A 17,056-nucleotide genomic window follows, 5' to 3' on the forward strand; every position below is an offset into this window, starting at 1 on the left:
AGATGACATTATTCTATATGTCATGTTCTTCCCCCATTAGCCTGTAGCCTGTTTGAGATAATCACAAGACAGTTTGGCAACTCCTTTATCCTGCTGCAAAAGCAAATGGAATTTCCTTATTGCCTAGTCTCCTTAGTCTTTGGAAAGAAATAGAACATTATTATAATCCAAGTTATATGTACATAATATGTAAAATATTTAACCCAGAGAAATATTTTCTTACTTTAGACCAAATTCTTCACTTTTTTCCCCCATTTTCAGACTTATGTTTTCTTTAGCCTTTTCCTTCCTAAAATCTCAGTGATATTCTGCTGTTCCACATTCATCAGTGCATGCAACTTGTGACCAGTTATCAACAGTCTGCTTTGTCATCTGTTCACACAGAGAAGGTACACTCATGCGTTTACCACAGTATCTCTTGTCCTGCTACAGGTCCTTCGTCTTCCCTCTTTGGCTTTGTTCACACCTTTAACTTTTTTCCAAAATTAGACAAATCCAAATGATTGCCCTGCATTTAGAGTTGTAAAATACCGGGTGCTTGGGTCTATTTGATTTTTAACTATTCCTCATTTTTCTTTTTTTAACAAAAACAGTGTCCAGTTCCACCCAGAGCACATGGCTGGCCCAACAGACCTGGTCAACCTCTTTGATGTGTTTTTAGACACAGTACGAGACTTCAAGCAGGGGAAGAACTCGATAACAGGTGAAATATAGAAAGTTTTAGCCCTGACCATACATTTTCCTTCTATTGTTTGCCTGTCTAGATGTTGTCAGGTCAAGCTGTCCTTTCTTATTTTGCAATGTGTTTCTCGTGCAGAGATCAGTTTTCAGCTGGTACCTTGTTTGAGACCAGCCCAGTTGTTTTACATGATTATTAAGGGCACACCTTTCAGAAGAATTTGACCTGATTTTTGAAGTAGTTTAATAGCAACAGAGCCAAACCGAGCACTGACACTTTACTAACTAAGGCGTTTGGTTTTAAAATGACATTGGCAGAGAAACCATTTCCTGCATTAGCCATGTGTTTTCAAACTACATTCTTTAAAAGGTCACCAGGGCAAAGTATTATATTGAGCAACTTGGACATTTACCTGGCCTTTGCAAACAATCACTTGGCCCATATTTGTCCTGATTAATATTAGTCCTAGATATGAAATTCTGCAACGCAGAATAGTTTAGGAAATCAATAGATAGATCTTTTCTTGATTGTTCGTTTTATATGTCAGGTGAGGATCAGGAGTTTTAACTTGTCATTGTTTTCATAGGCTGCATCATTGTAGTTTGTAGCGTTTTTTAAAGTATTTTTACATATTGAGCATGATGTTTAATTGTTATTAAAATTGATAGTTGTATGGCAACTGAGCCACAAACCTGTTTTTTATATATATTTGCTTCTACTTCTTACATTCATCATTTTTAAATAAAATGTATTATAAATGTGACGGTATTATAACTTTTTGCCTCTCTAATTTCCTGACTCGTTTTGATGATCATGCAGCTGCAATACAAATTGGATAGAATGTATAGAATATATTTCCATCTTTCTTTCACACAGTTAAACAGAGGCTGACTGAACATCTTACCTATCCGAAGGCCCCAAAACCAGAGGACATTGTCCGCCCACGAAAGGTCCTTATTCTGGGCTCAGGTGGTCTGTCGATTGGACAAGCAGGAGAGTTTGATTACTCTGGATCTCAGGTATGTTATTCTGCTCGAAAATGTATTTTTTACAGCCTTATTTCTAGAGTGTTATAATATAGTAGGTCATTTAGGGCCCTTAAAATCAGCCTTAAGACCAATTTAGACTTGGTAAGGTAGTAAATTTGTCGATGGGCATTTGTACTATAAACAGTATCTTTTAGGTGAGTGAAAGAACTCTTATACAGATGCAGCCATTCAAGGTTCGTGGTACAAACCCGTACCTCGCGCATCTACCCACAAACCACTGCGGCGTACCGCGGTATGTGATTGGCTGGCCAAAATGACCGACAGGGGCACTCGTGGTGCATTGGTCGGTAGTGAAAAGATTGAATCATTTGATCTCTTTACTGTGCACATTTTAATCCGCTTAGTATTGAATATTTATATGGAATTTTACCACTAAAGGGAAATTTTAGTAGCTAAGCATAAAAAGCAGAGGAGCATGACGCATGTGAAGGTCATAAACAAAATTAATTTAGGAACATAAACATATTATGTAAACTGTATGTTGCTGGTATTGGTATTTTAAAGAAAAAATACACACCAATATTCCATTTCCCCCTAAACATTTTAAGCATCAAAGTCTTACATGTGGTTGACCTTCTGACCATATTACTCTATCTGTATTGCTGTTTCAGTGCGTGTCACATGACTTGCCTTGGGTGGCGTGACGGCTTAAGTCACCGATTTACAGTATAAGCGTGAGGGCGGGTGTTCAAATCCAGCAATCGCTATAAGTTTTCTTTTAACAGAAACATTTCTTTGAAAAACTAAAATAGCAAATATTATGGACACTACAGTATATTTACATTTTTAAATTTCAAAATATTTTTCCGGTTCTGGTCGAGAGGGAACGCTGGCATGTTTGGCTGCCGCTCCTCTCACCAGTTTTTCATTTTTATCTAGTTATTTATGTTTTTTTTTCTTTTCTCTTCTCGGTGACATTGATTTCTAATTTATCTATTTTCATCCGTTTTGCGTAATCCGCTCCACTCAAAACCACTTGCTACCGCCTTCTCTGGATTTCCTTCCCGTCTTGATTCATCGATCATGTCTCTGAGGTGCACTGCAACTTCTTCAACTAAAACAAAGCGACTTCCTGGTAAAAGACACATTCGATTGTTGCCGTTTTACGATGATTTTACGACCGTTTTTTTTGTTCGTCTGCCAGCGGAGTCTCTATCCCTGCCTTTCGGCACACGACTGTAAGTCCATCACGTACCGGCGCCGACCTAAAAAATCTCCTCTCACTACCGCACCTGGAGCGCACTCTGCTTCCTTCTAATCCCCGAGACTGGCCAGATCAGCGCTATTCAATACCCGCTCCATAAACAACAAGGCTCTTCTCTTATGTGACATTATCAAAGAAAATAAACTGGACCTTCTGTGCTTAACTGAAACCTGGCACAAACAAAACGATGGACTCCTGTTCAACCAACTAGTTCCTCCTGGATATGGTTTGTTTGACCTTCCGTCTTTCAGGCAGAGGCAGGGGCATTATTGTTATTTACAACCTTTTTTACAGTATAAGTCCTATTACTATACCTCCTCCCTCTTCTTTTGAGTGTCTTGTTTTAAATGTTTCTATCCCCCAATCTACTATTATTGGCACAGTTTATAGACCACCCAAACCCAGTGGAGCCTTCTTAGGTGAATTTGCTGATTTTCTCTCATTCTTATGCCTTAAGTTTAAAAGGATCCTTATTCTAGGGGACTTTAATATACACTGATTCAACCTCTTCCAATCTGGCTAAAGACTTCCTTTCTCTTTTGGGATGCTTTGACCTTACTCAGTTTGTTTGTACCCCTAAACATAACAAAGGACACACCTTAGATTTAATTATTGCAAATGGCTCCTTTGTTTCCCACTGCTCTCCCCTTGATCTAGGCCTCTCTGACCACTTAGCCATTCTCTTCAATCTGGAATTACCGGTTTCTAACACCTCCCCCCCAAGCTCTGTAAATTTCCGCAACTGGCGATCAATTGATCACCCAAGGTTTGCAAATTCTGTTCTGTCCTCCTTATCCTGTTTCTCTTCCTCTGACCCTCTAGAGGACAAAATACAGTTACTTGACAGTGCTCTTTTATCTACCCTTGACACCTTTGCTCCTTTAAAAACTCGAACCATCTCTTTCTCTCGCCGTGCCCCCTGGTACAATGACCATCTGCAATCCATGAAGGCAGCCTCTCGCGAACTTGAGCGTAGGTGGCATCTTTCCGGCCTAAATGTACATTATCAGGCTTGGAGAGATTACTTATCTGAATATAAGGTTACTATAGAGTATGCTAGATCCACCTACTTCTCTCACATCATTGAAAATCACCAAAACAACCCAAGACATCTTTTCTCCACCATCAACAGACTGCTCAAGCCAAACTGCCCTACCACATTACCTGCCTCATCACAACTTTGCAATGCATTCTTAGATTTCTTTAGTTCTAAGATTGACAACATCCGGCATCACATTCTCTCCACTACGCATATAATTTCCATACCTCCTCCCTCCTCATCCAACTTCTCTGGTTCCCTTCTCTCCAGCTTCTCTCTTCTTGACTCAGCATCCCTCAACAAACTAATTACACGCATGAAACCCACCACATCTATTTTAGATCCCATTCCCACCACTTTATTCCAGTCCTGTTTCTCTTCTCTCTGTCCCATTGTCCTCAATATTTTACATGAATTCATGAGCACTGGTGTTGTACCAACGGTCCTCTAAACTGCTGCCATTACCCCCGTGCCAAAAAAGCCTAACATGGCTCTCAACAATCTTAACAATTTTTGCCCCATCTCCAACTTACCCTTTCTTTCTAAAATTCGAGAACATTCTGTCACACTCCAGTTACAAAACCACCTCATGACAAACAACCATTTTGAACCCCTCCAATCTGGCTTCCGTCAACTTCACAGCACAGAAACTACCCTGGTCAAAGTCACCAACGATCTTCTAATAGCTTCTGATTCTGGTTCTCTTTCTATACTCATCCTTCTTGATCTCAGTGCTGCTTTTGACACTGTTGACCATAACATCTTACTTTCTCGTCTTCAGACTGTGTTTGGACACTGCCCTCAAATGGTTCAAATCTTACCTCACTGATCGCTGTCACTTTGTCTCTCTTAATGGGTACAGGTCTGAAATTGGTCTTGTTAAGTCTGGTGTCCCTCAGGGCTCAATACTAGGCCCCTTGCTCTTCAGCATTTAAATGTTCCCACTTGGTGAACGTTTAAAATCACATGGCCTCAGCTTTCATTTTTATGCTGACGATACTTATATACATCCATACCAAACCTGACACTGATGTGGCTGTCTCTATTCTATCTAATTGCATCTCTGACATAAAAATTTGGATGACTCAAAACTTCCTTCATCTTAACTGCGACAAGACTAAAGTCATGCTTATTGGTACCCCCATCAACTTTGTAAAGCCAGTCCTGTAACCCTATCTGTAGATGGCTCTGTACTTGAGCTTCAATCAAAATTGAAAAACCTTGGGGTTATATTCGATTCTGGTTTAACATTCGACCCACATGTGCAGCATACTGTCAAAACATCTTTTTTTCACCTTAGAAATATCGCAAGACTACGCCCTATGCTATCATTAACTGTGGCTGAAAAGCTGATCAACACATTTGTATTCTCTCGAATTGACTACTGTAATGCTCTACTCGCTGGGGTGTCTAAATCTACCCTGAACAAACTGCAGTATGTCCAAAATTCAGCAGCCAGAATCCTGACCAGGTCTAGTGCAAGTGTTCACATTACTCCTATTACTCCAGAGTCCTTGCACTGGCTTCTGGTCAAATTCCATGTAGACTTTAAAATCCTCATGCTCACCTATAAGGCTCTGCATGGTTTGGCACCACAGTACCTGTCTGAACTATTTTCGCCCTACTCCCCACCTCGCAACCTCCGCTCTTCAAATTCTGCCCTCCTTACTGTCTCCCAAGCCCGTCTACATTGTATGGGTGACAGGGCCTTCTCCTGTTATGCCCCCAGCTCTGGAACTCTTTGCCCAAGAATATCGGAGAGTCACCTTCTCTAAACTCCTTCAAATCCAGACTCAAAACCCTCTTCTTCAGAAAAGCCTTTACTTAACTGGTTCCATTCTTCACCCCTCTGCTCTTCTTAGTGCCACCATCCACGGTCTCCTCTATATATTGTAATTGTCTTATCTTGTGTATTCTTCTTATTTATTGTTGTATTCTTCTTATTTATTGTTATTGTCATCCTGTAAAGCGCTTTGAGAAGCCACCTTTTAAAGGTGCTATATAAAATAAAGTTTATTAATAATAATAATATTATTATTGTAAAATAAGACAACATGTTCGTACTGTATGTACAGGTTGAACTGTAGGGCGCAAATCCACCTGAGCCTAAAAGCCCAACATTAATCTGCATTCGCCTGGCGCTGCGCACTTTTCATCACTCTCTGCGGGTGAGATAAGCTCGCCCCTCACCCCAAGTCCTTGAAGGCACTCTGCACAATGTGGGAGGCCTTGGAGGCGAGGGACGGGGTGCTGCACCGGGGGTGGCAGGTGCTCTCCAGCGGCGAGCTTATCTCACCGTTGCGCTTGGCCTCCGCATTCCCCCCAGTGGCTGCCCTGTCAACCGCCCGGCCGGGCGGCCCGGGAGTCAGCTATGGCACGCTCGCCCCGACACCCGCGGCTCCGACAGGCCCCAGCGATGCCCGCCGCTGCCGTCTCCGCTTTCCGCTCCAGTCAACGCGTGCGCCCCGGACACCGTGAGACTGATTCGTTACCCCAGCCCCACCAACTCTCGCCGGCCCAAGTCAAGGCAACCACCCACCTGCTGCAACCAGTCCAACCCCAGGATACAGTCCTCACGGACTGGGGCAAGGTAGAAGGGGTGTTTCACCATCGCAGCCCCAAACTGCACGGTGAGCGCCAGCTTGCCGAGGACCTCTGCGTACTGCCCTGTCACCGTCCTTGGGCGCAGGCTGGTGGTTTCCTATCCTGGGGGTCTGGCTGCCTCGGTGCCCGGCAGGACACCAGGCCGCAGTAGGGTGATGGTCGAACCGGTGTCGACGAGGGCCTGGCAGGGTCTGGCCTTGATGAGGCAGGGAAGAAATAAGCCCCGGCTGTGGCCAACCCTTCCCACGGCAGCAGGCGGGGTGACGTGCTCCTTCTGGCTTTCCGTAGCGGGGGTAGCTTCACCCCCTTCCACCCTTTAGGCCACCCCGCTCCCGTTTCCCAACAGCCTCCGGAGTCCCTGGGGCTCCAGCGCCTGGCACTCCCAGGCGATGTGCCCCCTCTCCCCACAGCGGTGGCAGATGACCCACAGTTGTCACTCCCCTGGCTTCGACGCGCTGGCCATCTCCTCTTCCCCATCTGATTCCCTGTGTGCCGCCTCTGCTGCCCGGCAGGGAGCACCCCACCGGTCTCCTTGAATATGGCATCAGCCTGCTCAGCCAGAGCCAGGGCCTGCTCCAAGGGGACCGGCACGGCCAGCATCACGTGGCGCTGCACCTCAGTCGGCGCCAGGGCCCAGAGGAACGCCTGGAGCGCTATCTCCCGGCGGGCCTCCTCCGCATGCACCCTACACCCTGCGGTACCGCTGTGTACATAGAGTATGAACATGTTGTGATATTTAGAAATATAAAAAATGTCAATATAATGCCAATAATTTTTGCTATTTTAGTTTTTCAAAGAAATGTTTATTTGTTTAAAAAAAACTCATAGCGATTGCTGGATTTGCACAACCGACCTCATGCTTATAAGTCAAGTCACTTAAGCTATCATGCCACACAGTGACATAGATATGAGATTCCCTATTATATTTCCTTTTAATCAAATTCTAAAAGTATGCTTTTGTTTACCCCGATAACGAGCATATTTGCAGAAAAGGTTAAAACGATCAATTTTCAAGTATATAAACGTACAGTAATATGGTCAGAAGGAGCACGTAAAAACGTTTCCGATACAACTACATGTAAGACTTTGATGCTTCAAATGTTTAGGGAGAAATGGAATACTGGTGTGTATTTTTTCTTTAGACCAGCCATATACAGTACAGTTTACATTCAGTAATATGTTTATGTTCCTAAATTAATCTTTTATGAGCATGTGAAAGGCATGGTGAATTGGAGATTTTCAAGATCTACTTTGTATGATTGGAAACGAATCCGTGATCGGATCAACGAAATGCTGTGGTGTTACTTTTTGTCAATGAAAAAAGTTTTTTTGTTTACAAAGACGGTTACAAAGAATGTGGACCAGGGTAATACTTTGAGTTTACAGCTTGTCCAAGGTCATTAATTATTAATACTATTAGTAATATCTTCGGTAAAGACTTTGATGCATAAAATATTTCTGCATAATTAAAATATTTAGGATAAAGGTGGTAGGTTGTGTACTTTTGTCCAACTGAGCAATCTTGTTTTCAGAAAATATGCCAACTTTTTAATGTATAATGATTACCATGCTGTAATACACAGTTTAAATTTAAAAGTCTAAAAAGTATGCTACTTAAATTTTTAATTAAATAAAAATTGTCCCTTAGCAGTAATCGGGATTCAAAACCAAATGTTTTCTGGTGACAGCTCAAATGTTGTACAGGAGAGGTTAAGCTTTATTAGCTCCACCAGCCGGTTTTACAAGGTGATTCTGGATACTATTAACATAATCTAATTTGCATACAATACAGCATGGTATGACGTGTTATTACGCCTTTCATTGCGACATGCCCACCACATTGTACTACAGCATTTCCCGCTCGTTTGGAATGGCTGCATCTGTACCTAAATGGTTAATATTTTTAAAAGCTTCTCAAATCTCTTCTAAAAATATGACTTCTGGTTATTTTTACAATAAAGACTTTTGGCCTTAAATGATGCCTTTAGTCCTTAAACTTTTACTTAATAGACTAAAGCAGGGGTTCCCAACCGGGGGTTCGCAAACCCCCAGTGGTTTGTGACAGTACTGCAGGGGGTTCGAGAGATTGTGATAAAAACATCAGTCAAATTAACTAGTCCTATTCATAAATAATGTAAGAATAAGAAAAACAACAGTAGTAATTAATGTTTTACAAAGTGAAAAGAAGCATAAAGATAAGACTTTATTGATCCCGTAGGGAAATTGATGCATGTTAAAAAATTGAAGCATGTTAAGATGGTTGCTGTAGCATTTATCTACATTTATTGAAAAGTTTGATTTAGTTAAAATCTCAAGGGGGTACTTGAGGCAAATAATTTAGGTTGTAGCTGACAAAAAAAGGTTGGGAACCCCTGGACTAAAGTATAGTAAAACTACTATAGTAATGGTCTGGAAGCAGTTGGAATCATACCTCAGTTGCCACCTTTTGCCCGCTGGCAAGGCAGAAACAAGTATTTTTAGGCATGTTCCTTCCTTTTCTAAAGGGTTTCATTTAGTTTCTGATAGTGGTAAAGTAGGTTTGGCTAGGAATTAAACTGCAGTTGAGACAAGCAAGTTACTAATTGCCCAAAAAATCACCCTTTGCTATCTCACTCTGAGGGGCATATCCGTCATAATATTAATTGCACAAGATATTTAATGTAAAGTGGAATGAATAAAATTCTTTATAATATCACTTAATACAGAGACCACAACAAGAAAGAAATAATTATAATATAAGCCACTGAAAGTGAACTTGAAAGTGGCTGAAAATCCTTTCCTCACTGAAAGTGAAATCTTAAAATTTAAAGCAAGAATTTAGAAAGTTGTGGTCCTATTGATTCTGGTTGCTTCCGTTAACTGTCGTGTTTGTACAGCTTTTTGGACTGGTGTTTGGAGAAAACTCTCTCGCAGCACACAAACAGTGGCACCCTAATTCCTCTGTTCTTTTCAGGCCATAAAGGCTCTAAAAGAGGAGAACATTCAGACAGTCCTCATCAACCCCAATATTGCCACGGTGCAGACATCCAAGGGGCTGGCAGACAAGGTGTATTTCCTTCCTATCACGCCAGAATACGTCACGCAGGTAAGCAATGATGAATAGGAAAATGTGATCAAGAAAAAAACCCTTTTACAGGTATTATTTACCACTGCAAAAGCTCACTTCCTTGTAGACTGTTAGAACTAAGGTCTCTTGTTCATCTCCAGGTGATCAAAAATGAACGCCCGGATGGGGTCCTGCTTGCCTTTGGAGGCCAGACGGCTCTTAACTGCGGCGTGGAGCTGACGAAGCTCGGGGTGCTGGAGAAGTACAACGTGCAGGTGCTGGGGACACCCGTGGCCTCCATTGAGATGACGGAGGACAGAAAGGTGTTCGTAGAGAAGATGGAGGAAATTAACGAGCATGTGGCGCCCAGCGAGGCTGCTCACACTCTGGAACAGGTAAGCCCTTTTCACAACATGCCTCATTATTCAACTTCTTTAAGGAACAACTGTTGAATTTAAGAAAATGAGCCTGTTTTCTGTGAGAATACAATAAAAAAAGGTATACGCTAGATATGCCCATCCAGTTAAAACTACAGTGAAAGCCCAAATGGAGTTCAAAGCAGTTCTGCTTAAATCAGTGAGGAAAACTTTAGTTCCTTCTTTTCCTACTCCCCTCTTTTGAGCACCATCTGTCCACTGTTAAGTGGTGAATGTAAACCATCATATAAAACCTTGATGATTTTTCCACAAGGGAGTAATACAAGGCACATCCTTTAATGGACAATTTGTTTCAATTTATTTTGAGAAATCATTGCGATTGTGAATTCGTCCCAGCACCACGGAGTCTGCTTTGGGATTTTTACAAAAGCCTAAATTATGTTTCTTAAAATTTAGAAACCTCATCATACCACTTTGACACTGCTCTGCCAAGTGTGAAGACTTGTTCCAGAGGCCACTGGCTCACTTTGAATAAGCCGTGATGCATGTTTTCAGGCTCTGATAGCAGCAGAGAGGTTGGGGTTCCCTGTACTGGTCCGTGCGGCCTTTGCGCTGGGAGGACTGGGTTCTGGGTTCGCCAACAACAAGGAGGAGCTGACTGCCCTAGTCACACAGGCCTTCGCCCACACATCCCAGGTCCTCATTGACAAGTCCCTGAAAGGCTGGAAGGAGATTGAGTATGAGGTGGTGAGGGATGCATACGACAACTGTATTACGGTACGCTTTTCCCTTTTGATTTCAGACCTGCATAAAGTTATTTTATTGTACCAGTTTGTAGAGTAAGCACTTGCTCTTGCCTGTGGCGAGACCAGGGGTTTGCCGTCATGTGGCTACTTTATAGTACCTTCACAAAGTTCACGATTTTGTGCTTTATTCGAAATTTGTCTTTTTTTCCAATACTGTGAAGTAATTTATTTCATTACTAAGATTTTATAATCGGTCTGTGAAATTAGGACTTCAGTTCCCTTTTAATCAGATTGGTGTGTTCTATGTAGGTATGCAATATGGAAAATGTTGACCCTCTGGGCATCCACACTGGAGAGTCTATTGTGGTGGCTCCTAGCCAGACTCTAAATGACCATGAATACAACATGCTGAGGAATACTGCCATCAAGGTTATTCGCCACCTAGGAATTGTGGGAGAATGCAACATCCAGTATGCTCTGAATCCAGAATCCGAGCAGGTAGGCTTCCGAAGCCCATGTATGTCTGAGCCTCATTTGAGGTTAAAACTTCAGTGGGAATGTATGTTTGAGATTGCTAAGGTCTTCAGGGAATCAAGCATGATTTTTTTTCTTCTCTGAGTAAGAAAATTTAAATACTTGTAATACAGTTATATCATCTTTCCTCTTTTAGCAGTAGAAGTGGATCAAAGAGGTTTTTTTGCCCCCCCCATTCACGAGAAATGCATTCCTTTTTGCAGCAGTACACAAAAAAAAATGTTAAAGGTTAAGATGAAGTGTATCCCAGTAAAAGTTCGAGGGATTCTGTTCACTACACCGTAGAAGTGCAGACTCTTATTTTAAGACCGAGAATTGACCATTTGGGTTTTATTTTTCACGTTTTATTTAAATGTTTTTCACTCTTACAGTATTATATAATTGAAGTTAATGCCCGTCTGTCTAGAAGCTCAGCTCTGGCGAGCAAAGCAACAGGTTACCCTCTGGCATATGTGGCTGCCAAGCTTGGACTGGGCATTCCCCTACCAGTCCTTAAGTGAGTATGAAGATATCCTTTTATCCCAGCTCGTAAGAAAGAATGTTTAGTTCAAAAGACTTAACTGTTTTTGTAGATCTGATATAGATGCTGGGTAAAAATGGCATTTTCCTGTGTGACAATCTGTAGATAAAAATGTAACTGAATTTGCTTTTGCTCATGATTGGCACAGAGGTGTCCAGCGAAACTAATGTACACAATTAAGGATATAAACCATAGAATGACCCATCTGCCCCAATTGTGAAATTGTTGTTTTTACCATAGTTTCCACACTGAAACGGAAGGCTATGTTTTCTGTTTCTGCATTATTTTTTTGATTGAAAACTAAAGTTATTTAAAAAGAGGGGCACAATTAGAAAAAGTATGCATATCTCTGGGTCCTTTATCGATAAAAGTCCTATGACTAAAAGTTTTTTTTTCTTTTTTTTTTTAGGAACTCTGTCACAAACTCTACAACTGCTAACTTTGAGCCGAGTCTAGATTACTGTGTGGTTAAAGTCCCTCGCTGGGACCTCAGCAAATTCCTCCGGGTCAGCACCAAGATAGGCAGCTCTATGAAAAGTGTGGGTAAGTCTGGATCTTCTCTAGCAAGATTTGTTAATCTGCTACCGAAAGATTGTGGAGGTATGGCACACGTTACCCATACATATTGACATTGATGATCTGGCATCTTTCAGGAAATGGCTAGATGACATCCTTGGATCAATTCTCTTACTACCTAAAGAACCAGACAGACCGAATGGCCTCTTATCATTTGTTTTCTGTCTTCTGTTTTTACTGACTTGTCCTTGGAATTGCTACAATGTTTTTTCCAGCTTCCGGGATTGCTTAATATAACTCCTGTTAAAAACAACTGAGTCTTTTTGGTTAATCAAGCCTTTTTTTACTCTCTATACAACATTGTTAAAGGTACAATGTAACAGTAGTACTTATTTGTATTTTAAAACTCATCTGTTGTGTAGCTTGATTTTTTTGAGAGAGTAGATTTGTTTGGACTTAACTTGTGTTGTGAGTGGAATTAGAACCATTGTAAATACATAGTATCCCTTTCTTCAGAATATTCCTTTTCTCCAAAAAAAAGTCTTGAGGGGGAAAATTTGGTTAACACTAGCAAAGGTAGATGTGTTGAATGAAAAGTGTTTTTTGTCATTGACTGGCTTGTAGAAATTGGGGACAAAGTGCTGTATTAAGCCTGTTTCTGTTCCAGGGGAGGTGATGGCCATAGGTCGTAGTTTTGAGGAGGCATTCCAGAAAGCATTGAGAATGGTGGATGAAAACTGCGTAGGTTTTGATCACACAATCAAACCAGTCTCTGATGAGGTAAATGGATGTTTAGTATTATGTACTAATTAAACCATTTTTACTTATTTTAGTATAGAGCAGGAAGTAAGGTAAGCCTTCAATTAAGACATTGTGCAGATGTAATCATTTGTTTTATTGTCCATTATCATCAGTAGTCTTGCTATAGAGTTTCATATGACATTTGCAAATCCCTAATATCTTGCCACACTTCCTGTCTTCCTCAGGAGTTGCAGACTCCCACAGATAAGCGTATTTTTGTGCTGGCAGCTGCTCTACGAGCTGGATATTCAGTGGATCGTCTATATGAGTTGACAAAGATTGACCGCTGGTTTCTGCACAAGATGAAGAACATCACTGACCACAGCCTCATCCTGGAATCGTACCGGCAGGGTGAGACTGCCATACTCCCTGAGGTGCTGAGGACAGCAAAGCAGCTGGGCTTCTCTGATAAACAGGTTGCTCTAGCGATACAGAGGTAACTAATTCTTCATGAGGAGACTCAGGAGATTTGATAGCAAATATGGATGTGAAAACTTGAAGCTATTTTTAACGTTTTAATGACATTGGGATGCCTTGAGACATTTTTTTAAACCTAGTTATCCCCAATATAACATTGTTGGCTTGAAGCCTATAGATTAAGACCTGGTGTTGTCATAAGGGGTTGGTTTTGTCTAAGCGTCTTTACTACTGTCTCATTGTGTACTGGACTTGTGTTTCTCTCCCTGTGCCCTGGGATCACAAGTTTACAATACAGGGTATGGCTGCAGGCCACAGGGGAATGACAGAGTAGTTGGAATCAATTCAGAATTGCTAAAGGTGTTACATTGCAGGAGTGTATCTCTTTACCTTGTGTGTCCTCTGTAGCACAGAGCTGGCTGTCAGGAAGTTGCGCAAGGACTGGAAAATCCTGCCTGTGGTGAAGCAGATCGATACAGTGGCAGCTGAGTGGCCGGCCCACACCAATTACCTGTACCTCACTTACAACGGCACAGAGCATGACGTGAGCTTCGACGAGCCCCATGTCATGGTGATCGGTTCAGGGGTGTACCGCATCGGCAGCAGCGTGGAGTTCGACTGGTGTGCTGTGGGCTGCATAATGGAGCTGAGCAAGGTCAGTAGCTAGGGCAGGTCTTTAGAAAGCAGCATTCCCAGAATGCTACTGGGGATACTGGGAGTCACGTGCACTGGGCACAGTCTTGAACTGATTTCTGCACTCTAAATTTACCCTGCTTCAACCAAAGTTTCCAGTAACTTCAGCGTTACATACTTGTAAGCTGTCTCAACTTATCCCTGTTTCAGACCATGCTTCTATTAATTTGTGACAAGTTTGTGATGAGCAAACTCAGGAGGGAGTGGCAGCGTGTCAAATATTCTTACAATGAGTGTAATTCAGAACTTGTTTGGAGCACAAACAAGAAGTGTTATTGATTGCCCCAGCTGTTTTAGCCAGCTTAGGTGGCTTGCACTTTAAGCATTTCTTATAAGAAAAGAGCTGTTATATTCATCCATCCATCCATCCATTTTCTAACTGCTTCATCCAATTCAGTGTTAGGAAAGAGCTGAGTCCATTCCAGCGAGCAACGGGCACAAGGCAAGGTAGATGCTGGATGGAGTGCCAGTCACACAGACACACTCACACCAGTGCCAATTTTCCTAGAAGCCAGTTAACCTACCAGTATGTCATTGGACTATGAGAGGAAACCGGACTACCTGGAGGAAACTCGTGCAAATGCAGGGAGAGCATTATTTGAAGTGAAATTGCTAGAGATGTGTCCATCTTCATTTAATTGTTCTGCCCTCTCTCTTTCAGATGGGCTACAAAACAATCATGGTGAATTACAACCCTGAAACTGTCAGTACAGATTACGATATGTGTAACCGGCTCTACTTTGATGAAATTTCTTTTGAGGTAATGTCTGCATTTTGTTTTTGTCTCCTTGGATTTCTTTCAGTATGCCATTTATGAATTAAAACTTGAGGTGTTTTTGTCATTTCAAGTTTTTGGTTTTATTTTTAAATTTAAGTTGAGCTTAAGAATTTAGTCAAAGAAAATGCTGGAAAAGACCCTTTCTGAATCTCTGTTAAAGATGGTATAGAATAGAAAAATTATAGATAATAAACATTTCAGTAAGCTAGTAAGTAGTTTCCAAAGGAAAAGGGTATTTGCATCAAAACTAGGAGAGGCTGATGCTGCTGAAACATGCTGGAATCAATATTGCTTGTAGTATTGTTAATGTTCACGGTTTTACTTTCCTAGGTGGTGATGGATATTTATGAAATGGAAGACCCTGATGGTGTGATCCTGTCAATGGGAGGGCAGCTTCCCAACAACATTGCCATGTCGCTCCACAGACAGCAATGCAGGATCCTGGGCACCTTGCCAGAGTTTATCGACTCGGCCGAGAACAGGTTCAAATTCTCCAGGATGCTGGATTCCATCGGAATAAGCCAGCCCCAGTGGAAGGAGCTTTCAGAAATGGAGGTAGAGCAAAACGTGTTTGCACTCAACAAATGTTGCTGTAAACATTTTAGATGGTTTTTAGTGTGATATTCAAGAGCATTTTAAAAGCCGTTTGCCATGCGTCCTCACTTTGCTAGAGGCTTCTCTTGTCTACCTAATGGGAGAACTACCATTACGAATGTGATGTTTCAACTGGGCCAAATACTGAATCCTGTTTATAGATCACTTGTGCCAAAGCAGTGATTGTGTGCAACTTGAAAAGGCCTTTTGGTTTGCGAGTGGTTAAATAGCTTGACCCTGCCCTCTTCCACCTCTCAGTCAGCCAAGAAGTTCTGTGAGTCTGTGGGCTACCCGTGCCTGGTCCGCCCCTCCTACGTTCTGAGTGGGGCTGCCATGAACGTGGCCTACTCGGACAGCGACCTGGAGAAGTACCTCAACAATGCCATGGCTGTGTCCAAGGAACATCCTGTGGTTATTTCCAAATTCATTCAGGAAGCTAAGGTGAGAAATCCAAGTGATATTGTTTGAGAAGGGTTGGGTTTTTGTAGGAACTGTGGGTGCAGAATTTCTCTGGTTTTAATTCATTCCATACATTTTTTCTAGTCTACTTCTTCGCTAAAATGTCTACTTGTACCCCTTATTGACTTTTATAATAGACATACATTTTCAATAAAGCATAAAGAAGTGCTGCACATTTAAGACATAGTTACACAAATTGTACTTATGACTTTTCTTTCTGCAGTTTACTTTGTCACCAAAGAAGTCATAGGCAGAGTTAAGAGTTAATGAGGTTTTTGGACCTTGTCTCAAATTGGAAGCTAAGCCTCAATTTAGTAGAACTAAATAGTATTTCTCAGTCCTTTTCATTTGACCTTGATTCAAACTCCAGGTTCAAGTCTGGAACTACAGTAGTAAGCAAAATAAATAACTTTACCTTATCTTGCTTGCAACTTAGAAACTTCAAGTTGAAAATGTTGGAAGTGGAGTGTCTAGTAAGGGTTATTTGACTTGATGATGTGATGTAATTGAGCTCAGCAGGAACAAAAACAGCAAGACTGGGGTCCATCAAACAGAATTTGGAAACCCTCCTGTAGAATTTGTTGGAGATGTTCATAAGATCTTCAGGAATTGCATTTCCAACTTACAAAATGCAGGAGGTTATAGGTAATTGGAATTTCTGTTTTGCTGCTACATAATTCTAAGACCTTTTAGAAAGGGCAGTTGATCTAGAGGTGGAAAAATGTCTGGGCCAGCTTGTGACTGAAATCTGGCTTCGCAGGAGATTGATGTGGATGCCGTGGCTTGTGATGGGGTGGTTATTGCCATTGCGATATCTGAGCATGTGGAGAATGCTGGGGTTCACTCTGGAGATGCCACACTGGTTACACCACCCCAGGACATCAACCAGAAGACCATGGAACGCATCAAGGCCATAGTACACGCCATTGGCCAGGAGCTCCAAGTTACAGGGCCCTTCAACCTACAGCTTATTGCCAAGGTGAGGACACTCTTTTTATGG

General features: G+C 41.8%; 1 protein-coding gene across 3 annotated transcripts in view; it reads left to right on the top strand.

The window, feature by feature from the left end:
- cad (carbamoyl-phosphate synthetase 2, aspartate transcarbamylase, and dihydroorotase) overlaps nucleotides 1-17,056 on the top strand; it is a 52,918-nt gene that overhangs the window by 15,556 nt on the left and 20,306 nt on the right. For all 3 annotated transcript variants that reach the window (XM_088624919.1, XM_088624920.1, XM_088624921.1), the window contains exons 8-22: nucleotides 594-703; nucleotides 1,556-1,698; nucleotides 9,529-9,660; nucleotides 9,783-10,016; nucleotides 10,554-10,775; nucleotides 11,054-11,242; nucleotides 11,650-11,774; nucleotides 12,208-12,341; nucleotides 12,982-13,094; nucleotides 13,301-13,551; nucleotides 13,941-14,187; nucleotides 14,887-14,985; nucleotides 15,334-15,558; nucleotides 15,856-16,038; nucleotides 16,817-17,035. In XM_088624919.1, the coding sequence (XP_088481045.1) occupies nucleotides 594-703; nucleotides 1,556-1,698; nucleotides 9,529-9,660; nucleotides 9,783-10,016; nucleotides 10,554-10,775; nucleotides 11,054-11,242; nucleotides 11,650-11,774; nucleotides 12,208-12,341; nucleotides 12,982-13,094; nucleotides 13,301-13,551; nucleotides 13,941-14,187; nucleotides 14,887-14,985; nucleotides 15,334-15,558; nucleotides 15,856-16,038; nucleotides 16,817-17,035 (2,626 nt within the window). The remainder of the gene's footprint in view (nucleotides 1-593; nucleotides 704-1,555; nucleotides 1,699-9,528; nucleotides 9,661-9,782; nucleotides 10,017-10,553; nucleotides 10,776-11,053; nucleotides 11,243-11,649; nucleotides 11,775-12,207; nucleotides 12,342-12,981; nucleotides 13,095-13,300; nucleotides 13,552-13,940; nucleotides 14,188-14,886; nucleotides 14,986-15,333; nucleotides 15,559-15,855; nucleotides 16,039-16,816; nucleotides 17,036-17,056) is intronic.

Source organism: Lepisosteus platostomus, chromosome 3 (assembly GCF_059453375.1).
Source record: "Lepisosteus platostomus isolate fLepPlt1 chromosome 3, fLepPlt1.hap1, whole genome shotgun sequence".
Lineage (NCBI taxonomy): Eukaryota > Metazoa > Chordata > Actinopteri > Semionotiformes > Lepisosteidae > Lepisosteus > Lepisosteus platostomus.